General features: G+C 50.2%; 1 protein-coding gene across 1 annotated transcript; it reads left to right on the forward strand.

The window, feature by feature from the left end:
- The first annotated feature begins 1,687 nt into the window (after positions 1-1,687).
- Positions 1,688-26,204, forward strand: Kctd5 (potassium channel tetramerization domain containing 5). The gene is made up of 6 exons (XM_038328138.1): positions 1,688-1,982; positions 14,919-15,027; positions 16,287-16,378; positions 17,974-18,069; positions 19,935-20,060; positions 25,428-26,204. Exons 1-6 carry the CDS (start codon positions 1,731-1,733, stop codon positions 25,455-25,457), a joined length of 705 nt encoding a protein of 234 aa, XP_038184066.1. The 5' UTR covers positions 1,688-1,730; the 3' UTR covers positions 25,458-26,204.
- Positions 26,205-27,384: the final 1,180 nt, after the last annotated feature.

Genomic DNA, 27,384 nt, shown 5'->3' on the forward strand with positions numbered 1-27,384 from the left:
TGTAGATGATTGGGTTTTGTACATTTGTGAGTGTCCTTGCTCCACCCCCCACCCCCACCCCCAGATTAGCAGTTTGGGAGAGTGCAGTGGCCAGACCTTCTCATTGCAGAGGATGGGTATTCCAGCTGATGCTTATGTAAACCTTCCTGTGTGCTGCAGGTAATTATGGTCTTTGAATAAAGCCCACACACCCAAATTGGGTTGTATCTGTGTTGTGTGGGGCCTCTACTTGGAAACATGAAGTAAAGATTTACTGGGCACCATACTCGGTGTTACCTGATTCTACCAGAGTGTAGGGCACAAGATGTGTGAAAATCAGCTCCCCGCTTTCTCATGCCTCAAGGCTTCTCCCTACTGCTCCATAGACTCAGGGTGCTTATAGCTGAGACTTGGGAGACTGTAGCAACTCATGAGTATGGTGAAGATACCATGTTCCTAGAGATGTTGCAGTACACTTTTTCCACTTTTTTTTCATTGCAGAACCCAACATAAACTGACTCCACTGGGGGTAGCACCTCTTAGGTACAATGTATGTCAAGGGCCCTGGCATATTAGATGGGACTGAGACCACTCTCAGAGCTTCTGAAGATAACTGGCTTCTGGCCTAACACTTAAGGGTTATAAGTCAGAATGGTTGTGGAAAGGTGGCCTAGGAAGGAAGCTGTTTCTGTCAAAGCACCTATGCAGTGGTAAGCAAATGAATTAACCAATGTGAATACCTGGAAATTCCCTGTATCTGAATGAAGAATTCAAACTGTACAGAAGGTTTTACAAAAGGCAAATTTCCCTCTCCTCATGTTGTCCAGCCTAGTTTAATCATCTGGGTTAGTGACTACAAGTGAGTCATTGTGCAGGTAAAAGCCTCCATTATGACCATTGTTTGATTGGACATTGGCAAATTAAACTGTTACAGTATTTAGAGCTGCTGCGGCTGTTTCATAGCCACGTATAGTAGGATGAATCAGTAGTCTACTGCTGTCGTTCAGGTTGGTGGCAGTCAGTTAGAACATGTGTAATATTCTCTACCTGGTCTGTAGCTGTAACTGTGATGTACAGGCAAAGCAAAAATTAAAAATACTTATGAAAACAGATAATGCAATGATACTAGGATATACACTTTTGTATTTTTATTCTTATATAAGGTTATTTGCTGGCTATTGTCAGCCTCTAGTTCAGTCTGTTATTTAAATTCTAATATATGAATTATTTGGATTGAATTCATGTTTGGGGCCACGTTGTTGTATGTATTGATGTACAGCCTTGAATGTGAATAATTATTGTAAACTATATTTTACAACTTTTTCCTGGCTTTATTATATAAATTTTCTATTTGGTCATGGTTTAATCATATAATTTAATGAAACAATTTTTTCTTTTTTTTTTCAAATATCTGTGCTTTAGATGTAATTACCGGATGATGGATTTCCCTCGTATGCTCGGTAGTCTTGTAATAAAAGCATGTAGAGTGTATATGTTCGACGTCCTGGTTCCTCTTTTAGCTGGGGTTGGGGCGGAGCCAGTGCTGAACCCCAGGGTCCCTTAGAAAACCCAAGGCTCGCTCTGACCGGAAGTGGTTGTCGCCGGCCTGCTTTTCGAGCCGGAACTTCCGTCTTGCACATCATGTCTGGGCGGGCACTTTACTGGGGTGGACCTATGGGCGGGACGACTCGGAGGACTGTATTAAAGAACGCTTCCGGAGAAGGGGCACTGTGGCGGGGCTTGTTGGGATCATGGCGGAGAATCACTGCGAGCTGCTGCCACCGGCTCCGAGCGGCCTCGGGGCGGGGCTGGGGGGTGGCCTGTGCCGCCGCTGCAGCGCTGGGCTCGGTGCCCTGGCACACCGCCCCAGTGGCGTATCCAAGTGGGTCCGACTCAATGTTGGTGGCACCTACTTCCTCACCACCCGGCAGACGCTGTGCCGAGACCCGAAGTCTTTCCTGTACCGCTTGTGCCAGGCGGACCCCGACCTAGACTCTGACAAGGTGAGGGCCTCGTGGGTCAGCGGGGGGCAGGCCGCCCTCGTCGCCTTCCGCGGCACACAACTCCACTCCGAGGGCACTCAGCGGAGCGAGCACTCTGAGCCCAGCGTCCTGGGCCGGAGAGAGGGTGGCACTCTCGTGCCCATCTGCCTCAGCCCTCAGATTAACAGTGCTTCTCTCCCTCGCCTCGTCTTTCATGCTCTTCGGTCGAGAAGGACCGGCTTTACGGTGGCTCTAGTTTCTTTCTTCTTCCTAGATTCTTTTGCCCAGGGTGTGTGAACACCACCGCCCCAGCTATTTGCTGGCTTTGGAACCTGAGAACCCTTTGCATTCATCTGGTCTTTTCACATTCCAGACGTTTAAATTAACGTAGGCCATGGGAGTTGACACAGTGGCTGCCTTTTTCCCAGTGACTTGCAGAGTTTGTGCTCCATCCTTTCCTTCTCATCCATAATATGAAGGGGCTCTAAAGCTCTTAGAAGGTACCGCCTGAGTAAAAATGGTCCAAAGTGTCATTTTACTTCCAATATATGAATTATGTGTATCATGTTCGGGGCCAGGTGTAGAAAAATCTTAGGATTGACTAAGAGAAACAAGGTATAGAATCCTTTTCGATCTGCTTTCCAAACTTGGTTTCTCCACTGCCTTTCTTTGCAATAGGGTAGGAATTTTCCAGGTTAGTTTGTAGTTTATCTTATATTTAATTAAGATACTAATACTGTTATACCTGTGGTGATGGAAAGTATTTCGATTACAAGAGTTGTGTGGAATAGTGCATAACTGATAGCTCAGAACTGTGCAGTACTGAAACTTAGAAAAAATAGTTCTCTCCGTTTTCCCCATAGGCAGTTTATGAGCCTTATACTAACTTTGTGAGTTTTTTGGTTGAGTCTACACGATGGCACCTGACTTTGTGCTTTGCTAGCCTGGAAGCTGCTGCTCAGGAGGCTTTTCCAGAAAGGTTAGGAGCCCATTTCACTTCAAAAGGCCTGACAGAACATCTTCTCAGGAAATAAGAATTGAGTCGCTGCAAAATAACCAAGAAATTAGGGTTTGAGATAATAGAGTGTTAGTCCCTCACAACCCTTCTCCCAGTTGTCCCCATTTCTTAGTTAATCAAATCTTTTTACTTCTAGAGAACTGACTTTCCAGAAAATGACCAAAGTCTCCAGGATAGAAAGAGGCTTTTATCAACTGGGTTTTCTTTTTATAGTGAGAGTGTATGTTTTATTATTGATTTTTCCAAACAGTGAGTGTTTATAACCATTCTCGTCTTTAAATCCGATTTTAAATCAGCCTTATCCATTGGCTTTTAGTGTCTGCGTAATTTCAGCACTGGAACAGTGGCTTTAGAGCTGTTTCGCCTTAGCGTAGTTAAAGTCAAATCGATGTCTTCATTTTAATGACTCTTAAGATTACTTTATAAACTGCTCTTTATTGGGCCGGTGACACGGCCCCTGCTGCCAAGCCCGACAATTTGAGTTGAGTCTCTGGTGTCCACGTGGTGGAAAGTAAACTGACTCTTGAAAGTTGTACTTTGAGCCGGGCAGTGGTGGCGCACGCCTTTCATCCCAGAACTGGAGAAGCAGAGGTAGGCTGGTCTCTGTGTTTGAGTCCAGTCAGGGATACAGAGTATGTTCTAGGACAGCCAGGGCTACACAGAGAGACACTGTCTCAAGTTAACCAAAAGAAAAAAAAAAGGCTGGAAAGATGGTTCAGTGATTAGAAGCCTTGGCTGATCTTCCAGAGGACCTGGGTTTAATTCCCAGCACCCACATGGCAACTCACAACCGTCTGTAAGTCCAGTTTTAAGAGATCTGACACACCCAACAGATATATATGCAAGCAAAACACCGATGCACATAAAATAAAAGCAAATCATTAATTTTTTTTTAAACTTCTATTCTGACCTCTAAATAAATACACATTATGGTACTTGTGTGCCCACACACATACACACATAAATAAATAAAATAAATGTAAATGTGTGTATGTGTGTTTGTATTTTCTTTACTGCAATGGGAGATTCTCTATCAGAATATGTTTTAGTTGATTTTTTTAATTTATTATTTTAGAGCTAGAGAGTTGGCCCAGTGGTTAAGAACACTCATTGCTCTTACAGAGAATCCAGGTTGGGTTCCCAGAACCCCTCATGTGGTTCACAGCCATCTCTAACTCCAGTTCTAGGGAGTCTGACACCCTCTTTTGACTCTTCTGGATACCAGACATACATGTGGTACACATACATGTACATGCAAACACACACACTTAATGTGAAATGAATCTAAGCTTTGTCTTAAATTACATTCGATTTCTAAAGTTTAAAAGCACAATTCAGAACATAGAAGTAGTAAAACAGTACCCAGGCATGACAGAAAACCGCCGTAATCCAAGCATTGTGGGGCGAAGCAGAAGAATTGGGAGTTTGAGGTCATCCTCAGCTACATAATGAGTTGAGGCTAGCCTAGGCTACAAGGACTCTATCTCCAGAAAAATAGAGCAGATGCAAACTTGGTACCATGGTTGATAGTGTTTTAGTCATAAGTTTCTAGAAAGAGTAATTCTAATTAGTCACATTATTAGTATGTTATTAGAGTATTCAAATAAGAAAATCTGTAAGTGTTCTGTGTTCTCTCTACCCCTTCTACCAGGTTCTGACGAAAGAGTCTCCCAAGAGATTCCACCTTAATTAAATCCTAAGGAGGAGGTTAAAAAGGAGGGGTGTTAACAGATGGAGGCCATTAATTACATGATGGAAGATAAACAGGATGTTGATTCACATGGAAAGATCTCAAGCTCTGACCTCATGGTTAGGATCAAGGAAAGAATACCTGGCAGATACTCCTAGAGTTGAACTTTAACAGGGACCTGGTGGAAAGTTCCCTTTCTGGCATTTATTTGACTGGTGATTTTTTTGTTTGTTTGTTTTTTCGAAACAAGGTTTCTCTGTAGTTTTGGAGTCTGCCCTGGAACTAGCTCCTGTAGCCCAGGCTGACCTCAAACTCACAGAGATCCGCCTGCCTCTGCCTCCTGTGCGCCACCACTGCCCGGCTTTGACTGGTGTTTATTGAGTGCTTAACTTTGAAGACTGTGATGCCCAGATGGGACTTGAGTTAGGAAATTTAAGGGAAGATGTTCCAAAGAAACCTTCCAGGAACCTTCTGGGCTTCACAGGGAGAACACCAAAGACAGACTGTTGTCTGGGGTACCAGGGCTGTGAGTTACTACAGGGAAGTAAGTTTCTAGAAGACACTTTCCAAAGTTGTTGACGGACAGACTGCTAGGGATAGTAGAAATGCAAACACTCAAGGCTTGTTTGACTGTCCTCTCAACCTGTCCCCTATGTCCTCAAAGCCCAGGGTGGGACTTAACTACACACCTTGCCATGCATCCCTAGACCTTTGACCTCTTATTTCATGGGCCAACTCTGAGCCCACTGCTGCCATGGCATGGAAGTTCTTTTTCTAGACAGCCTGAGTGAATTCTCACTTCCTCTTGGGACATCCTCCTGTGGGACTATGGCTGTGTTGTGCATTTGAGCATCTGCCGTTGGGTGTCATTTTCTCTCCAGTGTTGACTTTGGGGGCAGGCCGGGCGTGAGACTTCTAAGCTGCCCATGGAAAGTGCTTTGCAAAGGCTTGACATTTGACCCGTTTTGATTATGTTTCAGTATCCCATAGCATGCCGAAACAGTTGTGTGTCGCTCATCTGGCCTCTGACTTAGTGTGACATGCTTCAGGAGGAAAAGGGAAACGGCACATACTGTGTGGTCGAAAGCTATCCTGAGCTAGAGTGTTCTCTCTCTCTGACTGAGCTGGATCTAGGAGAAACTGCTACTAGCACATGAACCTCTGCCCTTGGAACAGGGCCACTGTCCCAGCTTTGAGGTTGGAGATACAGTTACATCAGATGGGTCTTTGGAAGTAATGTTTGCTACAACCAGGCCTCTATACAGTTCTCTGTATCCGCTTTGGGTGCAGTTGGTGCTGGTGAATTTTAGGGTTAGAGAGCTAGCCAAGGGATGGGATGCAAGCATCTTTGAATTAGTTGCTTGACAAGAGAAGTGGGGTTTACTTAGGGTATAAATGGCAGATTTTGTTCTGTGTAACTAAATCAGAGAAACTAGCCACGAGCATCCTGTGTGCTGGGCAAGGTTGTGTTGGCCACAGGCTGCAAGTGGGCATGGGAGGCATAGGTGTGCTTTACTCCTACAGTGCTTTACAGATGTGGCTCAGTGTATTCTTGGCCCTGATGGTGCATCTTGGTGTTGGGCTCTTGCCCCCTTGGCAGTAGATGCTTGTTCTCACTATGTCTGGTCTCCTCTGTCAGTGTGCCTCATTCAGAGAAGCCCCTTGGTCCTGAGTAGGTCAAGTGGGCTTGTCATTGCATGAGGAGTTGGATCTTTCTGAAGAGAGCTTGTCTTTGGGAATCCTCTGAGGCATGTTGGGGGTGGGGTGGCTGGCAGGTGCAAAGCCATTCTTTCTGTCCGCTACTAGTGTAATTTGGTTGTGCCTCTCCAGATGACAGTGCCAGGGGTCGGAAAACTCTGGCCACCCACCATCTTTCCCACATCACATGTTCTTGGAGCGTGGAGCTTATTTATTCCCCCTGTGGGTGGGGTATTGGGTGCTTTGGTCCCGAAAGTTGAGGAGAAGAGGACAGTAAGGCCGCGGTACTTACCATCCAGCCTTCTCAGAGTGTGTGCCTTCTGTTCCCAGGAGCAGAGGCTTAGGGGTGGGAGCTGTCCGCTGCTCCTCAGGCATCAGTGCAGGTTCACAGCTGTCCCTCTTCAGAGCTGTCTGCACTGTGCTTAGTCTGTGATTCCCTTTGCATGATCTGGGCTACTAGCCAATGGGAGGGTCTGTATGGCTGAATGCCAGCAGGCTGACCCCGTTCAGGTGTAAGCTGACTCTCATTAGGTCTTGATTAGGGGCACCTGTGGGAAGGAGCGGGCTGCCTGGTAAGGCACTGCACTTTCTTGTAGGATACTTGATGAATCCAAGCTTAGGAGAGACAACTATGGAGCTTTGGGGCAGCACCCAGTACCCATAGAGCTGACTTTGAGGTAACCTACAAACATCTTAGGGTAGGATGCGCCCCCCAGCAGCCTCACTGCCCTTGTTCTGATGGGTTCTTGCCTCCTTGACACTTGGGCTCTACACTTTCTGTTTTAGTTTCTGCAGATGAGGCAAGGTTGGCCAGCTCCTCACAGACTATGGGCTAAGGTGGATTTTTTCCCAAGCAGACGAGGGACAGTAAGTACCACTGGGGGCTGGATAATCTCTAATGAGGGGAGAGAAGAGGAGAAGCTAAGGGTCTGCTCTTTGAGCCTAGCAAGACGGTAAAGAGGAATTTTTATGCTGTTTACCTTCTGGCCACATGTGAGGAGAGTAGAGGCCACCTTGAAACAGATGGCATTTTAGTAGCTTTGGACATCGCTGAGGGAATTTACGGGTGAGGTGTGAACCCCTGCTTGGGCTGTCCTGGCCACAGTGCCCTGGTCTGCCAACCTATTAGCCAGAATGGAGATGCTGGTGCATGGGCTTGAAGACTATGGAGCCAGGAAAGGCCTCTCTTTAGGCACACCGGGTCCGGATCCTTCTCAATGCTTACATCTCCTGTCTCTCCTTTCTCCTGTCTAGGTGATGATGGCAGTAGTCTGTTAAATACACTCTTGCTGTCTGGAAGGAGGCAGTATGTACTGGAGGGTGTGTGGGGCTCTTCTGTCTCCAGTGTACCTAGCGGGGAAACCATCTGAGAAAACCTGGGGATGGATGACCCCTGCTGTGGTAATGCAGATGTTCGTACCAGGTGGTGGGAAGTCTCTTCTCCCTAGAAAAGCTCCTGTCTTCTAAATCAGTAGGACCCCACAGTGATCGCAGCTCAAGGAACCTGTCCTGGATGAATTCCAAGCTTGCTGATTCCACCAGGAGACTCGGGAGCCTCAGTCGTGGGGTCCAGTTCACAAATCTCACATCTCACAAGCTTTGCTGGTGTCCTCAGTTTTAATTTCCAGCTACACGCGGAAGTCATGAATGCCTGTGGCAGGGCTACTTTCCTCAAGTTGTGACTCAGAGCTCTCCCGGGGTATGGTCAAGGCCACACTAAGTGTCGCAGTGATGGAGAGAGCCCTAGTAGACTCTTACCCCGTAGTCTCACCTAAAGGTCTGGCCTCTGTGTTTCCCTGTGTTTTAGTGGCAGCATGGGTGCCCCAAGAAAAATGAAATGAGTGCTCTCCTCTCCTAAACTCCAGTGTACTGGCGGGGAGGGACTGGGTGTGCAGGGAGAGGGTGGCGTACAGTGGCAGGCCTGGGAAGCAGGAGTCTCGAGTCTGGCCTCACTCTACAAATCTGTATCTGGGCATCGGTATCCTCACTGCAGTTGGTGAATATCTAAGACCTCTTCTGGATCAAAGATGTGACAAATATTTGTAAAGCAAAGCAAGAAAGTAGAAATAAAGGTTTGTGGATGTGTCACCCAAAATGGGGAATTTCAGAGTAAAATCTAAGCATTTGTAATTAAGTTGATTGTGCGTGTTGGCACACACAAAATTCAATTCATTTGTCTTTTAGTTGGTGAAGTAGGCTTCCAGATTCAGTTCATAACACTCTGTTCAGAATTCTAATTCTCTTCCTGGTGGTGCCTTTTCCCTTCCACAGGGATAGGTGCAGGTGCGTCTGAACCTTGAGAGTGACACTCTGCAGCTGCATCTTCAGCTTAGGGTCTTGCCTGAGGCGTAGTGATTTTGACACTTGTCTGCATGCTATTTCCAGAATCATGAGGCTGTGTTAGGGTCATGCCCTAGAGGACAGCCACAGCATGGGACTGTGTTACGATGGATGACTAATAGCCTGCCTCTTACTAGGTCTTTCCCCACCAGAGACAGCTGCTTGAGACAAGTTTGTTTCTGGAGGTGGTTTCCCACTCCTTTGAAAATTGATTTGTGGAGTTAGGCCTCCTGGGAGCATATTTGACTTGTGCCTGGCCTGGCCTTTGCCCATTTGCCCCTGGGGAAGATGTCCCTGGGCAGCTCCCTTGGCAAGGCCAGGGCACCCACCTCAGATGCCTGGCTCAGGGTTCCTTCTGCTGCAGGCTTGGGGCTCAGCGTCCACATTATGCCCACTCAGTGCCAACTTGGGCATTAGCAACCTGTCTCGCATATGTGGACTGGTGGTGTGTTTGCGTGGGGGAAGTTGGCTAATGTTGTAATGTTCAGAGCTAAGTTCAGTGATCCCTTTTTTATGCCTTTGGAGAGAAATGTACATAGTTCCAGTCAGTGCTGCCGCAAGTAGGTCAGACACAGATTCCCCGAGAAGTGGGGAAGGAAGGGTTTGGCGAGACAAATGATTGTCAAGAGAGCAGTCGTAATTCTGGTGCTTTATGGAAAAACAAAACCTACCCACCATACCAACACAGCAGAGGCTTTCCCCTAAATCCTGGTGGGACTAAAGAGACAACAAAGACCCCAGACATCCTGTCGTGATGGCTCCCTGGCTGCTCTCTGAATGCTGGGTTCAGGAGAGCCTGCCTTCCACATCTCGAATGCTCTTGGCATAGGTGACACTGTAGGCCCAGTTTCATTGGCCCCAGTTGCTGTAGTCAACATCTTAATAGTCCTCTTGGGGACTGATAGGGAGGTGCATGCTTTTAATCCCAGCACTCAGCAGGCAGAGACAGGTGGGTCTCAGTGAATTAAAGGCCAGCTAAGCCTGAAAAAAAAAAGATAATGTCTCAAAAATTTAATAAATAAAAACTCAACTGATTTTACGAGTGAACTGAGGCTTGCATTTGGATTGTTTGTTTTGTTTTCAAAGCCAGAGCTTTTCTGTGTAACAGCCCTGGGTATCCTGGAACTATGTAGACCAGGCTGGCCTCAGACTAACAGGGATCCGCATGCCTCTGCCTCCCGAGTGCTGGGGTTAAAGGCGTGCCTCACCGCACCTGGCTTGTGCTTAGATTTGTGTTTCCTGCTTTTCTCTATTTCCGTGATAGAATGGAGGCCCTGAGCTTCATTACCAGCACTGGGACGGGCAGTGCTGGAGGCTCATTTTTGTCAGCCATTCATCACACGCCTGCAAACACGCGTACAGCCTGGAATGTCCACAGTGGACACAGTGTGTGTCATGGAGGAACTATGGGATACTGTGGAGTTGAGATCTCACACAGACAGCTGCTGGAGGATTTGGGGTGAGTGGTGCTCATATCCACTACCCCTTTCTCCTTACTCTGGCCTCCATATCTGCTCAGGCAGCTGACCTGCTTTAAGGAAGCAGCCAGCAGAAGAAACTTGCCAGATAGCTGAAACGATGCTTCTCGGAAATGATCCTCTGCTTTCCCTTGATTCCTGGGAGTGTCTAAGCGTGAGCCTAGACTCTGGAGTTTTAGAGAGATTATGAATATTTTAAAGAGACTGGACTTTTTTTTTTCCTCCCCTGAGACAAGATTTCTCTGTGTAACAGCCCTGGCTGTCCTGGAACTTTGCTTTGTAGACCAGGCTGTCCTCGAACTCACAAGAGATCTTCCTGCCTCTGCCTGGACTTTTTTTTAAAAAAGATTTATTTATTTATTATTTATAGTTTTCTGCCCACGTGCATGCCTGCAGGCCAGAAGAGGGCACCAGATCTCATTACTGATGGTTGTGAGTCACTATGTGGTTGCTGGGAATTGAACTCAGGACCTCTAGGAAGAGCAGTCAGTGCTCTTACCGCCAAGCTATCTCTCCCAATCTGGAGACTGGACTTTTAAAGCTTCGATTTTTAAAGATTGGGACTTTCAAAGTTTGGAATATGTTTTATATTGTGAGATTGATATTACTGACATCTTGGGAACAACAAGAAAGGAAAGGTTACGGCTTAACAGTGTGTTTTTCTGTCAGAATGATAACTGGTCAATTGTGCTGATTAATTGTATCAGCTTGCCGTAGTCTAGAATCATTTGGGAAGAGGGAACAATTGAGAAGTTCACCCCGTCAGATTGGCCTGTGGGCCAGCCTGTGGTTCATTTTCTTAGTCAATGAATGATGTGGGAGATCCCAGCTTGCTGTGTGGTGCCACTCCTGGACTGGTGGTCCAGGGTGCTATAAGAAGAGGTGAAAAGCCATGGAGAGCAAGCCAGTAAGCAGCACTCCTCCATAGCTTCTGTATCAGCTCCTGCCTCCAGGTTCCTGTCCAGACTGAGTTTCTTCTCTGACACCCTTCAGTGATGGACTGTGATGTGGAGCTGTGAGCAGAAGTAAACCCTTTCCTCCTTAAGTTGTCTTTGGTTATGGTGTTTTATCACAGCAATAGAAACCCACTAAGAGGGAAATTCTCTCTGCCGCCTCTGGACATAGCCCAGTGAGGGTCACTGCCCTGCCTGGTCCCGCCCTGCCGTACTCAGTCCAGGCCACCTTCCCTGGGTGGCCAGGGGTCCTGATGCTGACCCGGGCCTTCACACATAAGGTTACATATGTTCAAATAAGGCTACATGTGTTCATATAAGGCTACGTACATTCACATAAGGCTACGTATGTGTTCAGGTTCTGTTACTCATCTTGCCCTCCAGCCTGGCTCAACAAAATATTTGAACTACTTTGGTCTTGTTTTTCTGGAAGTCTCCACATCTAATGTGCTTCTTTACTGGATGCAGAGGAAGGTTCCCGACAAAGTACATATCTTGCCCTTCCTTTGTGACTGGGTTTTAGGAAAACAGGACATTGGGTTTCATGCACAGACAACTGCCTAGAAGAGCCTGAAGCTGTAAGAAGGTTCCTTGGGCCCGGCGCTGGTTGCACACATGTTTAACCCAAGCACTTAGGAGGCACAGGCAGGTGGATCTCCAAGTTTGAGGCCAGCCTGGTCTCCAGAACAAGTTCTAGGATAGCCACGGCTATAACAGAGAAGCCCTGTCTCAAAACAAAATCTTGAAAGGTTCCTTGGGCTGCTGTTTCCATGTTGCCGTTTCTGGAGCTTGTAGCTAAGTATTTAGTTTGTGGTGGTGAGCCCTCAGCTCTAAGATGTAGCTTGTGGTAGTGAGCCCTCAGCTCTAAGATGGGGAGAGACACTAGGCAGAGTACACCACCCTTCGTTAGACATTCACATTGTGGCCAGGATTTCACTTCAAGTACTCTGAGGAGGTGTTGTCAATCTAACTGATCATTTGCCTGGAAGGGGTCACTGTTCAGGTATTCTTTTTTTCAAGACAGGGTTTCTCTGTGTAACAGTCCTGGCTGTCCTGGAACTTGCTTTCTAGACTTACTTTGTAGAGCTCACTGGCCACAAACTCACAGAGATCCACCTGCCTCTGCCTCCCAAGTGCTGGGATTAAAGGCGTGCAGCCCTCTTGCCTGGCCAGAGAGGTTTTGGCCTAGAGCATTGGTCTAGAGGGGAATTCCAGAGGGGCTTTGGGCTAGAGGGGAGTTGCTGGAAAGCCTCCGATAGGGCATGCTCAGTGAGGATCAGCCACACCCAGCATGTGGGCTGGCCAGGCTCTACAAGTGAACCCGGCTGGGCTGCGGCTTAGCACCCTTCATGGTTTTCAGGCCAAGTGCCGATTCCAGCTCATGCTATGTTAATAGCTCCTCTGTTCTGCCACAGTGGCCTGTGCCCTCATCCTTCAGGACTTGGGAGGCCTAGGTCACTTTCACGTAGTCTTGTGCCGCTTGTCATTCTGGAAGTCTCCCGGAGGCTGCTGAATGAGGGCACTCAGTAAACAGCTTCCTCCCACTTCTCCTTTTCCTCTTTACTCCTTCCCCCTAAGTACCCTGGATGGAGGACTTTAGGCTTCTTGTTGCCAGGGGAGACTGGGCTCTGAAGCCATGGCCATCGTGACAGAGAGAGGCCCCCAAGAGTATCCTGGATAGGGGTAAGCCCATCCTCCTCTGACCTTTTTTTCTTGGTCTGTCAGTGGTCTGCCAAGGTGCATTGAGCCATGAATATTCCTGAGTGTGGTGATGTGGAAATGTCACATTCCAGGGGCACCTCCACATGAGCAGAGGGGAGAACTGCTTGTGGCTCCCTGTAATGTGGGGATAATTGCCACTGCTCTCGTGATTTTTCGGCTTTGCTTGGCTGACTGCGGTCCAGAAGACTGAGACTGGAAGGCAGGGCCCCGGGTAACAGAGCGGAGAGCCCTGGGCAGTTTGACCGGTGTGTTGTCCTTAGATGAAGTGATGAGGATGACCTCAGGAGGGCTAGGGAGTTAGCCATTCACATTGGGTAGAACAACCCCCCCCCCCCCCGAAGGGAAACACGCTTAGGGTGGGCCCCTGACTTCCACCATTCCTGCCTCCCAGACCTTGGTGCCGTGATGCAACCACAGCTCAGGTGTCCCCCTTTGATCTCAGAAAAGCAAGTTTTTGTCATCCAGTGCCTATGGATGTTGGGAAGGACCCTTGAAACCACCAGATTTTTTTTTCCCCAAATACAGAAATGGACATCTATGAAGATAGCCTCTGAAGGCTCATTGCTTTGTGACTGAGGTCTCTGTGAGCTCTGCTACTCGTGGGCAGATAGATACACCCATGGGGGTCAGGGACCCAGCACACTGTCCTAGGCCCCATGACACGGCCTCGCCTGGCCAGCTGCTGTCACTGGGTGGCAAGTGCAGCTGCTTCAGTGGTCTGTGCCTTCAGGAGCCTCGTGGTGTTGTATTCTGGAGCCAGCTTCTTTCCCTTGATGAATGGGAAGGTGGGGTGGTGGCCTCGCCTCAGCAGAGATCTTGGGCTGCTGTCCCTGAGTAGCTGCAGAAGCAGGTGTCAGGCTGCAGCAGTGGAGGAAGGCTCCCCCTTATTAGCTTGTGTAGTCCACACCAGAAGGTCTACATCCCTGTTGGACTGGGAACCCCCAAATTATACGCAGTCAGTCTGTGGCAGGTGTGGAGTAGGGTGTGACAGAAACTCACTGACCCACACCCTGGGTGGGGGCATGTCTTTGTAACTTGTGTGTGTCGCTATACCTCCGCTGACCCCAGCCAGACCTGTGGCTCTCATATGGGACATGGTGTCCAGCAGGCCTGCATGGCATGAGATATCATATGGAGTTGAGTGTGTCCCCTCCTGGAGGAGGATGTCCTCCTCAGAGGTAGCTGTGGTGAGCATGTGAAGATGGCAGTCCTAAAGCTGCTGCCCCGTCAGTCAGCAGGCAGGTGTACAGGTTGTCCTACAGATGGGTCAGATTCCACAAACCGCTGACCACAGAGGAAGGGTTCCCTTAGTGATCATAGTCACTGGGCAAGCCCAAGGGCTGTGGTTTAGAAGGAAATGAGGGTACCCTGTGTGGTCACTGCAACATTACCACTGACCCAGGTTTCACTTGTTGCTATAGGAGGCTCCTGACAGGAGGCTTCAGGGTGCGGCTGTGGAGGGTGTTTTCTCCTGTGTACTGCTGCTTGACTCCCGGGTCTTAGCTTTCTGCCCCAGGATGCCCCACACAAGGAAAACGGCTGCCAAGGCCTGAGTCTCCAGAGTCTTAGAAGTTGAGCCATGGAGCAAGGTGTGGTGCACATTTATTAGTACTCGGGAGACTGAGGCAGGAGAATTATGAACTCGAGGCCAGCCTAGGTTACATGGCAGGGCCAAAAGCCATCCTGGCCTACCCAGCTGACCTGTCCTGTGAGGGGAGTGGGGGTTGGCTTATGGGTATCACACCTTCTTAGCTATTTCTCGGAGTCTTGGAGCTAGAGCAATACCTGGTTGGCTCAGATCAGTAGACACAGAAGGGTAGTTTTGATGACAGCTGGGACCTGTTTTAGGTCAGATGGGAGCAGACTGAACCAGAGACTGCTCTGAAGTTCTCTGAGACAGGTGCGTGAGCGTTGTGGGCCTACACTGGCTGTGTTGTTGTGCATGAGCGAGTGTTGTAGGGCCTACACTGGCAGTGCTGTTGAATATGGTCTGCCCTTAATCGGACAGCAGAACCGCCGGTTTCTACACAAGAACTAACAGCATTGTGTTCTTTTTAGGATGAAACGGGTGCCTATTTAATTGACAGAGATCCCACCTACTTCGGACCTGTACTGAACTACTTGAGACATGGAAAGCTGGTTATTAACAAAGACCTTGCGGAGGAAGGTAAGGCGTCCGTTTTCAGCAGACACAAGAACTGTGCACTGGGACCTGGTAGAAGTGCTGGTTGGCTCCTTGAAGTTACAGGTGCCCCAGGCCAGAAGGACCGCATGGCTGAAGGGCCTGAGCTGTGCACCAAGAGGCCAAAGGCCATGGTGCAGGCTGTTTGAGGTGTCTTGGTGATGCAGTGCAGGTGGCTCTTCCCAGGTCTCACATCTGCTGTGCTTTCTGCAGTGTGAGGCTGTGTCTCGTGAATGCTCTTATAGCAAGTTCTGGGAAGTGAGGTGTGGAGCCCCTCTGTGCTCTCCTTCCAGATCAACTCGAGGATCCTGGACATTTGCATGTTCTCCTCTTTATCTTGCCTGGTCTCAGAGTACAGGATACACAGCACCAGGCTATCTTATCTTGCCTCAAAAAAGGTAGCGCCATTTTAAGTAGGCCCTAGACCGACTTCTCAACCATGTGTTATCCTGAGCTGTCCTGGTCTAGCTTTGACTTCTCTTTAGGAATGGGAAAGCTAAAGAAATGAGGGAGGACACTGGGCGGTGGTGGTACACACCTTTAATCCCAGGCAGAGACAGGCAGATCTCTATGAGTTCAAGGCCAGCCTAGTCTACAGAGCGAGTTCCAGGACAGGCTCCAAAGCTACACAAAGAAACCCTTTCTTGGAACTCCCCCCCCCAACAAAAAAAAGAAAAGAAAAGAAAGAAGTGAGGGAAGTCTGTACAGGTGAGGGAACCGGAAGCAGGGCTCTTGCTTTCTAGTTTTAAGTTTCTGGAAGTTTGAGTCCTGAGTGTGGGACATTAGATAGCAGGCTGTGGGGACGCCTTGGAGCAGGGGTGACTCAGTCAATTCCAGTCCTGGTTTGAGCAGGGGAAGATGTGGTAGATGTGACTGGGACACTTTCAGGAGTCTGTGGCTTCCATGCCGTTCTGTCATCTTTGGGAGGAACTAGTAGCACAGCCAGGCAGCTTCCCGGCTGCAGAGAAAAATGCCGGTTATCGCCCGGTACCTGTGGGCTAAGAGCAGATGTCACCTCCGCGTGTCATCTGCAGTGGCAGTGCCACGAGTCTGTCTAGTGACCTCACCTTCATGTTCGGTCCCCTGCCTCTGCCAAGCGCCAACACTGAAGGAGGGCAGTGGGATGCTGTGACAAGCTGGCCGCACGGACTTCAGGCCAGGGATGGGACGAGTGCTGGGATGAGGTCCTTATTTGCTTTGCTCTGATCTAGTAGAAAAATCACGGTTATTTACCTCTATTTCAGGCGTGTTGGAGGAAGCAGAGTTTTACAATATCACCTCACTAATAAAACTTGTAAAGGACAAAATCAGAGAACGAGACAGCAAAACATCACAGGTGAGATGAGGTGCTGGTCCGCCAGCAACTTCCAGGCCTGAGAGGTGCGAGCAGGTTTGGCTTCCCTGTGTGTGGCCTGGACCATTACTGTCCTCTCCTCATCCTGTGCCCTAGACCTTGCTCTCTTCTTTCTCATCTGCCACGAAGGGTCCACACGCTGGTCGTTGCTTGGTCCCTTGCCAGGGTGCCCACTGCAGCCGTGGAGACAGGCGGCTATGTAGACTGTGTGGTGAGCGCATGGAAGAGACTCCAGAGGCTTGGGGGGCAGTGGATGCTGGAGAGCAGACGCCCTCTGATGGCCGAGTATCACCACCTGGTCTGCAAGTACAAGGCTTGTGGCCAGCATGAGAAAAGAGAACATGGATGATCTGGGAGGTAGTGGCACAGATACTAAGTTTGTGCAGTCACAGGGAAGAGTTGGGCTCCCTGGGCCCTCAGCTGCCTGTCCAGTGTAAGTGTGTATGTTGTGGGTGCTGCGTGAGGAAGGACTCAGTGGGTGTCAGCATGGCTCTTATCAACAAGCTAGGTCTGCGCTTGAGAGTGGTTACGCCCTCATCCAGCTCAGCAAGTGAGTGCTGGCATCTCCTGACGTGGTCTTCTTAGCACCCTCTCACTGCTTCACCCCTGTGATCAGCCTTCCTGGTAGGCTGCCCCTGGGCGCTTTCCTACTGCACCTTCACGCGGTGGCACTCTGGCTCACTGATGGCTGGGAGTGAAGCAAAGGCCTGGCCAAGCCTTCTGCCTTCCACTGGGCCAACTCAGTGGCAGGGAGGGATCTGAGGAGGGGCTTCTCACCATCATAGCATTAGAAAGGTCCTGAAGGTCCTCCATCCCCCTCAGTTTGCCTCTTCTTATCCTAGTCCCATTCAAGACCACATAATCGATCAGTGCTACCTCAGTGTCTGTCTACATTGTAGAGGCAGAAGAGATGCTCCTGGCAGGGCCTCGCCTCCCAGAAGCAGAGCAGCCACTGCCATTGGGTGTGATAGCCAGTGTGTGGCTGTCACCCATGCGCCACTAGCATGAAACACAACCCGAGCAACAGCAACTTGGAACCCTTACGTCCTGTACATACTGGGGACTCTGGGTGGGCAGATTTGTCTCTTGGTTGTTCTACCTGGAACTTCCCAGGGAGTCTCTTTTGGGCAGGAAAGGTTAAGTAAAAGATTGTAAAGGTTTTCTTGCCAGGCGTGGTGGTGCACACACCTTTAATCTCAGTTCTTGGGAACTGAGGCAGGTGGATCTCAGAGTTCAAGGCCAGCCTGGTGGTCTACAGAATGAGTTCTAGGACAGCCAGAGTTACACAGAGAAACCCTGACTCAAAAAACAAAGAGAAAAACGGTTTTCTGTATGTTCGTATCTAGCCACGGGTGCTCTGAGATCTCAGGAACATGACTCTTTTTATTTGGGAATCTAGAGTAGGAATATTTTGAAGGGTGCGGGAAAGCCTCAGCAGCAGCAGCTGATGTAGATGTATGTGTGTGAACATGTTCAAGGTTGTCATGGATACTGACTGACAGACCTGTTGAAGTATGGGGTTAGGGTTGCTTGGGTGCATGGTGGGGCCTGACCTCTTGGGGCGTTTGTCCTTATAGATGCCAGTGAAGCATGTGTACCGTGTGCTGCAGTGCCAGGAGGAGGAGCTCACACAGATGGTGTCCACCATGTCAGACGGCTGGAAGTTTGAGCAGGTGATGAATAGGAGCCCATGGAAATCCTCAGATCACAGGGACCATTCCCTAACCCTCATCCTCCCAGACTCCCTTTGTGGTGCTTTCCCTTAAGGCTGGTCTGTGCCATGTCCAGCACTTCCTCTGTGTGGCGCTCAACTCCCGAGTGCTCTCTGCCCACACACAAACATCAGGGACTGGCTGGTGTCTGCCCTCCTAGGGGTCTGGCAGGTCTTATAGGCTGCATGTGTGTGTGTGCTGTGCCCAGACCCTGTTAGAATCACATCAGAGGGTTGGGCAGGAACAGATGTCACCGTGGCAGAGCCTGCCCCTCGTGTCCCGGGCATGTGACCCAGGAAAGACTGTACACTGGAAAGTGGCTGTCACCATTTCTGGATCTGTGAACTGGGTCGCCTCATTTGGAACCAAGCGCCTTTCTCTCTGTTCTCGTGTGACTCTTCTCCCAGAACTTGAAGACTTTGTCCTCAGCTGCCCTGTAGCACAGGCAGCCCTCTTCCCTCCATCCTGACCTCTGTGCTATCAGTTCTCTCTGGTAAAACCCAGAGAGCTAGTAAGGTACACTCTGCCTCCCCAAGGCAGGACTAGTACTAGATTGGCAAGCTTTCAGAGAACCAGGGTGAGGCCCAGTCCCTCTGAGGTGGCGATTACCTTGTGAGGATAGAGTCTCAGGGAGACATGCATTTGTGTTCCCTCAATGGGACCTCCCTACAACTACCTGATTCAGGCCAGCACCTCTGCTGTTGGTCCTACCTGGTGAGGTCTGTCCCCCATTGCTGAGTGGAGTAGTAGCTTGCCCGTGTAGGCGATGTCTCTCCTGACCTTGTTTCTGATATGTAGACACATGGGCAGGGACCACAGTGCTAGGGGCCGTTGAGCCCCTACTGCCTACTCACTGTGTGCCATTGACATCCTCAATGTGGCTACAGTGGTTTCCCTTGAGTTATTTTTGTGTTTAAAAGAACAGAAGTATGGGGCTGGAGAAATGGCTCAGAGTTTAACAGCACTGACTCTCTTCCAAAGGTCCTGAGTTCAATTCCCAGGTACCACTTGTTGGCTCACAACCATCTGTAATGAGACCTGGTGCCCTCTTCTGGCCTGCAGGCATAAGTGCAGGCAGGACACTGTATACATAATAAATAAATCTTAAAAAAAAAGAACAAAAGTGCTTGATGTCTGTGTTCAGCTTTGTCTCAGACTCGTGGCTGTAGTGAAGCATGGTCTTGGCTCAGTGGTTTACCTGATGGCCTGGAGGCCTATGAGGCAGTTAGATCAGGCAAGGGTCTGCAGAAGCACAAGACATCACCTTCTCTGCCTGTCAGTCAAGCCAGGCGCTCCAGGATTTTAGTGCTGTTGGCTTCTGTTCTGCTTCCCCGAACTCCTTAGTACAGCCCTGGGGTTCTTTGCCCTAAGTGGACACTGGAGTTAGTCTGTTAGGCCCTGCTCACCCCAGGAGGGTTTCTGGCTGCCATCAGAGACAAGAACAGCCAGCAGTAGGTCCTCAAATGGTGCTCGTACATGAACTCTGGTCTTGGCTCTCACTCACTCGACTTAACCTTTGCACCACTACCCTCCTCCCTCTGCAGGGCGCACAGTCATCATCCCCTAGGGTTCAGCCTGGAGCACCAGGAGCAGTTCAGAGTCTGCAGAGAGTGTGTTCCAGCATGTTGTGCAATTATGTGGGGGTGCAGGTGTAGGTTCCTGCAGTGCACTGGGAGTTTGCTTCCTGATAGTTGTATGGAAAAGTCTGGCCAAGGCTAGCTCTCCTGCCCCTCAGCTTCCAGTTTGTGCCCTGGCCTTCCTCCTGGGGGCAGGTACACCTGGGCCACTGCGTACCGTCACAGGCTGTGTCTCCCTCTCCCTTTCAGCTGGTCAGCATTGGCTCCTCCTACAACTATGGAAATGAAGACCAGGCCGAGTTCCTCTGTGTGGTCTCCAAGGAGCTGCACAACACCCCATATGGCACAACCAGTGAGCCAAGTGAGAAAGCCAAGGTGAGTGCCAGCAGGATGTTCCTGTCCCCCCGGCAAAAGCTTTTTCTTCTTTTCCCTCACTGATATTTGCTGTTTTCTCTAGACTCTTAGTTCTTTGGGTTTCTCGGGCTAGAGATAGTCACACGAAGCAGCCTCGTGTCAGAACAGAGGCCTTTACAGCACATGTGTCCACAGCCCCCAGACAGGGTTGTTCCTAGAAGTCTCTGGACCTCAGGCCTGATGAATTGGGCCTCAGGACTGTGGCTGTTTACTCAGGGGACATCTTGGGACACAGGTAGAGGGCAGCTCCCCTAAGCTCAGGTTTCTAGCCCTGCGGCTGCCTCAGCTGCACACACTGGTCTTTCACATTTGGTTTAGTGTGTCCTTCAGTCCTAGCCCACAGGGCACTGGGTTCTTCTGTCTCTTGTGGAATGCAGGATTAGCCAAGGTGAGAGTGCAGCCTGCCTCCTTTACTTTTAGATTGTGCTCAAGTGACTGACTTTGGTGACCTTTCCTCTGAATGCCTTAAGGCTGGGACTCAGGCACACAGATGCTCATGTCCCTGCAGTGTACATTGTTGGCCTGGACTGGATGATTCCTGGGCTTTGGAGCTATTTTGTGGTGGCTTGCCAGCCTTGCTGCCAGCTCAGGAGGAGCCAGAGCCTTGCTTAGACTGAGTCCAAGGTCATATGACCGTGGTAAGGCCCAGGGGAATGTTTAGCCCGGGATGGAGGTTTGGGGGGAATGGATGGGTGGGTGGTGCTTATGAGTTTGGGTGAGAAGAAGCCAAACATGGTGGGCTTTAGCTAGGGACTTGATGGCAACCTGACCCTTAGTCAGTGGCCCCTAGGTGGCTTCTACCTCCCTGGAGCTTCCCATTTAGCTTTTCCTGGTCTTTAGGGTGAGGACTTAAGAACCGACGGGTAGAGTTCCTCAGAGGATGTCCAGGAAGCCGTGCTAGCTGTATCTCAGCAGTGTTCCCACATTGCCCTACTTTGTGATGTGACAGTGTCTCTGCCATGGGCTGATATATTACACCTTCAGAACCTCCTGGGTTCCTGTCCTTAGCCTCTGTGTGATCGAGAGAGATGAGGCAGGGACAGACCCTCTGCCATCGCTGCCCCAAGCACACGCTGCCTTGAGTTGTGCGAGGCTCAGGCTCGGCAGCAGGCTGAAGGAAGCCAGAGTCCCGACACTTGGCCTGGGGCAAACTTTTTGGGTCTTAGATCTAACTGGCGTCCCCTTCTTTTTTTTTTTTTTTTTCTTTTTTCTTTTTCTGGTTTTTCGAGACAGGGTTTCTCTGCAGCTTTTTTAGAGCCTGCCCTGGAACTAGCTCTTGTAGACCAGGCTGGCCTCGAACTCACAGAGATCCGCCTGCCTCTGCCTCCCGAGTGCTGGGATTAAAGGCGTGCGCCACCACCGCCCGGCTGGCGTCCCCTTCTTTAAGCACCTCTAACCCAATTGCAGAAGGACTTTTCTGTCTTTGAGCAATGACAGGACTCTTTCAGTTATTTTTAGAAGCCCCAATCCCCACCCCCACCCCACTAAACTTCTGGTTTTTATAATGAAGCTCACCAGAGTTCTTTCTCCAGCAGAGCTCATCTTCCTCTATGGCTTTTCAGCTGCCAAAAGGACTTACTCTGTATTGTGAGGAGGCTTTAGGCATGGGCCCAAGTCTTGAAAATATGTCCCTGTTTCTTCCTTCAAAAATACCTGGCTCTGGGCTGGGTGGTGGTGGTGCACACCTTTAATCCCAGCACTTGGGAGGCAGGGGCAGACAGAGTTCTGAGTTTGAGACCAGCCTGGTCTATAAAGAGAATTCCAGAACAGCCAGAGCTACACAGAGGAACCCTGTCTGTAAAAATCAACATAAACAAAAACCAAAAACCACCTTGCTCTGAAGTAAAGCAGCCAGTGCAGTTTCCGAATGCACATAGCAGCAGGAGGTACCATGGTCCCCAAAACTATGGGGACCTATGGGAGCCAGATCTAGAGAACAGGAGTTTAGAAACAGCGTATACACTGGGCCACCCTTCTGAGAGTAGTGGGTCCACAGTGTCCCCTGATCATCTGGTGACCACCCGGTATTGCCACAGTCTTCCTGTTTCAAGTGGGAACGGTCGGAGTAGAGGCTCTTCAGGTCATGAGACTGTAGTCTGCGTAAGGGGCTGAGCTGTGAGTGAGCCGGGCAAACCCTGGTGAACGTCTCGCTCCTAGTGCCAGCCACAAGTGCAGAGCCTTCCTAGCCACTCTGATCTGCCATCTAGCCCTGGCTCAGAATGCAGTCAGAGTGGTTGGGCGCATACAGGCGGTGGTGGCGCACGCCTTTAATCCCAGCACTCGGGAGGCAGAGGCAGGCGGATCTCTGAGTTCGAGGCCAGCCTGGTCTACAAGAGCTAGTTCCAGGACAGGCTCTAGAAACCACAGGGAAACCCTGTCTCGAAAAACCAAAAAAAACCAAAAAAACAAAAAAACAAAACAAAAAAAAGAAGTATACCTACCAGAGGAGAGTTCTGGGGCCAAGAGCAAGAGAGCCCTCTGTAACTGGGTGACAGAGTATCTATCACCTGTGAGGGAAGCCATTGGATCTGTGGGTCTAGTGTGACTCTTACAGTGCCCTCCTACAGACATGAGTTATTGATGGGCTGGTAAACCTCTGCCCACTGGCCGGCCAGCCTCAGCCCCACCTCTGTATGGCAGTGGGCCGTTGATGGAGCCAGGCCTGTGGTCCTCTAAGTCACTTCTCAGGAGTCAGGGCTAGGTCCGTGGCCTGCCCAGGGGCTGTGAGGGGGGTGTCCGCTGCAGGTGAGGGACTGCACAGTTCAGCCAGACCTAGGGATGCCCGGCTTTTCCTCCTGGGTGCTACTCGTTAGCCCTCCTGCAGGCCTGCATTGCTCAAGCTGGGCTGACAGCTGTCTTCCTTACTTCCTGCTGTTCACACCAGAGTGAAGAAGAGATGGGGCACCAAGGCAGTGACTCAGATTAAGTGTAAATGTCACGGTGAGCTCTGAAGCCCTTTAGGTAGACCCAACACCATAGTCTCCTTGCCCCATGACCCTAGTGACTTTTGCCTTGACCCCTCCTTCGTGCTTCTGTACGTTCTGTAGTGGGTAGAAACTTGGATAGTCGAGCCTGTGTGTCTGCAGTAGAGCTCCCTGTAGGAGGGACAGGAGACTGTTGCTTGAATGCTGGGTGCTGCTCTGTTATAGTGTCCCTCCATGGATGCTGTGTGCAGAATTGAGGCTTTGTGTCATATGAGACTGTGGGTGTGGCCACAAGAGTGTTCCTGGGGCTGAGCAGTGAGTGCCCACTCAGTCCCACCTACAGCCTAGGGTGGCCTTCTTGTCGCTCACAGGGCTGTAGCCTCACAGAAGTTGCTGGGTCTTGGTACAACAAATAAGAAAGCCATGGGGTTTTGTTCTCATCTCAGGTCCTCAAGGTTGCACTTTACCCTAAGGGTAACCCTGGGGCAGGAGGGTTCCCAGTACCAGAGCAGCCTAAGCTGCACAGTGAACCCTTCCTCAGAACAAAACAAGAGCCAGTGGAATGGCTCAGTGGGTAAAGTCACTTGCCTTGCAAGCCTGGTGACCCAACTCTGACTCCCCAGGACCCGTGTAAGGATGGAACTAATTCCTGGAAGTTGCCTGACCTCCACATGCGTGTGTGTACATATGCACCAATAACAACAACAAAGTGCTTAAACTTCCTTTTCGAAAGGCAGAAGGGCCAGGTACGGTGTCACACACTTTTAATCCTAGCACTTGGAGGCAGAGGCAAGTAGATCTATGTGAGTTTCAGGCCGTCCAGGGCTGCACAGTGAGATCCTGTCTATAAATAAACACATTTAAAAGGTGAAAGGAAACGTGAAATTTAAGAGATAGGTTGTGGCTCTGCTGCCCAGATAAATTTCTGTTCCCCTATTCACTTCCCAGTGCCGGAAATGGGTGTATGGTCTGTGTTTCAGGACCTCATTTGTAATAGCCCTCTGGAGGAGTTCACAGCCAACCAGGGTAGGAGACTTAGGTGTGACCTGCCTCAGGTGTGAGCTGTGACAGGCGGGACTGACAGAAACTCAAGGGAGCCATCCTTGCCTTTGGGTTCTTAGAGAAGGTCACGGGGAGGTACTCAGGCTTCAGAGGCTTTGGAAGTCCCCTGGAGGGAGGGGAGGTGACTTTCTGTGGTCTCAGACTTCTTGAGAGTCTTTAGGGAACATGCTTTGATGGCTCTAGCTCCGGGATCCTGGGTTTGTGGGAACAAAACAGTGGCACCTACAAGGCAAACCTGGAGCAGGCACCAGCTCCCAGAGATCCCAGATGAAGCCCCATGCCCCGACCTCCCTGTGACAGGCAGGAGTATGCATAAGGTAGTCTCTCTATCCAAGACAGTGCTGCCTAGCCTCGGCCCGAGGGATGATGGTTTGCTGTTATAGGTCCTGATGGAGCTCAGCTCCTTCAGAATTCACACTGTTCTGGGCAGACAGTCCACAACCACTTCTGCCAACTACACCCTTACCTGCGCTGGCTCTGCTTGGCTCAGAGCTGGTGGTGCTGAAACCTTGGCTCTCCAGTAAGAGGGTGGTGCCAAGAGTCACCTCCAGATATTCTGGAGAATTCAGAAATTGCCCGCCGTGTAGAGCTTGCCATTGTCAGACTAGGGAATAGCACTATCTCATAGACCTGTGAAGCTTCCCGATGAAGTGCCAGAATGGCGATTTTGGCTTCCCACAGCTCTTAGTGAGGCTGTCCTAGGGGCAGGCATGGTGTCTTGAGTGCTGGGGATATGCAGGAGCAACCTGAGAATGTGGTCTTCTCTTGAGCACTTCCTCATAGCCTCCCAGAGCCTGCTCGTCCTGCTGCACCAGACAGGGTTGCTCACAGTAACAGATGCCAAATGGCTACTGTGAGGTTTCCTCAGCTCTGTAGCTTTCTGCCTGGAATCATGTCCTATCCCAGCCCGAGAGGCTACTAGAGGCTCATGTGCCCAGCCCCAGCAAGTTTTCAAGGACTCCAGGGGCTTCCATCCCACCCGGATGTGCAGCTGACCACAGTGTACTAGCTAAGGAGGCTGGGAGTGGAAGCCAAGGGTGAGGAGCAGCAGGTGCTGCAGGGATGCAGCCCCAGTATGGAGGGTACCACAGCGTGACCTGGCCTGGAAGGTTTCCTGAGGTCAGGCAGAGGACTGGGACCAGTGAATGGGGGGGTGTAGTCCTCACTGATGGGTGGGGTGGGGGCTGACCTACTGGGCACAAGGGACTCTGGAGTATGTCACCCACCCACTATTGCAGTCTCCCTGTTACCTAGCTGAGATTCTGGCCTGAGCTGAGGGCTCCTTTGAGCTCTGCTCTCTGAGCAGTGCCTACACCTTCACTCTGCCTTTCCTATCTTTCAGATTTTGCAAGAACGGGGCTCAAGGATGTGAGGAGTACTGACAGCTGAAGAAATGATTATCTTTCCCCAAGACAAAGTGAACCGCCATGTGTAGACAGCATGGCTGTGAGAAGAAACCTGCTTTTGATCATTTCTCTAGAGATCTGGGTGTGGATCCTTTTTTGCCTCAGATGTGGGTGGCGAGAGACAGCCCAGCTGTCAAGCCAATCGTCCCCACAGGGAGGCAGCTGGGGCTGGGTTGGCGGTCTCTGCGGCCTCACTCTGTTCTTTCCGAGTGCTCCGTGGGACTGAGGAGGACGCTACTGACCAGCCCACGCATTCCTGAAGATGATTTGAAGGACAAGGTCCTTGGTGCTACACACAGTCTGCAACAGGCAGCCTGGGCCTTGCCAGGAGGGAGGGGCAGCCGCCACACCAGTCCAGTGCACTGTGGCTTAGGGCGTGGGCGCCTGCTCAGCGCTGCTTGAGCACCAGGCCCTCATCCTTGGGTCAGGGAGGCGGCTATGCCTCCGGGCACGATTGGTTGATTTCTCTTGACCTCGGCCGAGGCTCCTGACAAAGGCAGCCTCCACATCACTACTTCTGGACACCTCCCGTGGACTACACCCCTTCAGAGCCAGGCTCTCGTAGTGGCCTGTCAGCTTGACCCAGGATCATCAAGGCTTCTCAATTTGTATTTTCCAGGCAAGAGGACTTTGTATCCCTTTTTTAAAGTGTGGATAGACCACCCGGTGTTTATACTCTTTAGAAATGCCTAAAAGTGTTGCTACATTTTGGATTGATCTGTTAAATCATTTAAGGGAGGTAGATGTTTTGCCTCATGTGCCCCACCTGTGGGCTCATGGGGGAGCTGGCGCCTACCAGTGCCTTTGCTGTGCCTGGGATGGAGGCTGGGGCGGGAGGCCTGTCCACCTGGCTTCTGGAGCTGACACTCCAGGTCATGTTGAACATTCAGGATGTTTACAGCGCAAACATGTCTCCTTCTCACTGGCTCTCATTTCCTCGTATAACTATGCAGTTCTTCTCTTGTATTTCTGGAGTGTTTGAGACTGCACAACCTGCATGGGCTCTGTCCACCTGACATGACATTGGAGCTGCCAAGGTTCCTGCAGAGGCTGCGCCTGCTGGCTTTGAGACAGACCTTTCTTAGCTGGTTAGGGGATGTAGCAGGCCATAAACTTGGCCCAAGCAAGCAAGCTCTGTGCTTCTTGACCCCTGGCTTCCCAAGGGAGCTGTGCAAACTGACCACCATGGCTGTCCGTGTGCTGGTCAGAGCCTCTAACACTGTTTCAGATGCTTCCGGAAACTTCTTGCCTAGGCCCTCTTCCTTCTCCTCTGCCAGTAACTGATTAATCGAGTTCTCCAGCATCTAGGACTGACCTCGTCCTTTCCTAAGGTCTGTTGTATGTTGTTAAATGTTTGGCTTAAATGATTCATAAAAACCTTTCTGTTGGGTTGATTGGGCTCAGCAGCCCTGGGGGCAGTGGCTCTGCTGTTGGCCATGGGGACTACTCTGGGGAGCGCTGGACACTTAGCATTGTTTGATTTATGACCTTGACAATAGATAGGCTTGTGGGGGTTTTTGTTTTTTAATTTAATGATATTAAGACTTAATTCACTAAAATTCTAAGGGGATATTTATACTTTTATACTTTTTTAGGTATCCGTATTTTATCAGCTTACCGTTTAATGCCTAAGTTTCCCCTGAAAATAGTAAATAAAATTGTGTATTTATGAATGCGTTCAGCAAGTGTTAATGTGTTAAAGTGTGCAAGTGCTTGCCTCCAGCAGTGCGTCCTGGGGACCAGAAAGCCGTGCTCTTCCTCCTAGAAAGCAGCCTCTTTCCGGTTCTCTGAGGGCTTGCTTCCCACGGTCAACAGGGATGTCTCTGATGGCCACACCCTTGCGTATCCTGTGTCCTAATCGTGCAAGCAACACAGCCAGGTTGGTGGCCCACT

This window comes from Arvicola amphibius, chromosome 4 (genome assembly GCF_903992535.2).
Source record: "Arvicola amphibius chromosome 4, mArvAmp1.2, whole genome shotgun sequence".
NCBI lineage: Eukaryota > Metazoa > Chordata > Mammalia > Rodentia > Cricetidae > Arvicola > Arvicola amphibius.

What these genes read in the sequence shown, in the direction of transcription:
- Kctd5 (XM_038328138.1), top strand. Translation starts at nt 1,731, where the DNA reads ATGGCGGAGAATCACTGCGAGCTGCTGCCACCGGCTCCGAGCGGCCTC. An exon ending in CAAAGACCTTGCGGAGGAAG is followed by an intron (nt 15,028 to 16,286) that starts GTAAGGCGTCCG and finishes CCTCTATTTCAG; the next exon opens with GCGTGTTGGAGGAAGCAGAG. An exon ending in AGCCAAGTGAGAAAGCCAAG is followed by an intron (nt 20,061 to 25,427) that starts GTGAGTGCCAGC and finishes CCTATCTTTCAG; the next exon opens with ATTTTGCAAGAACGGGGCTC.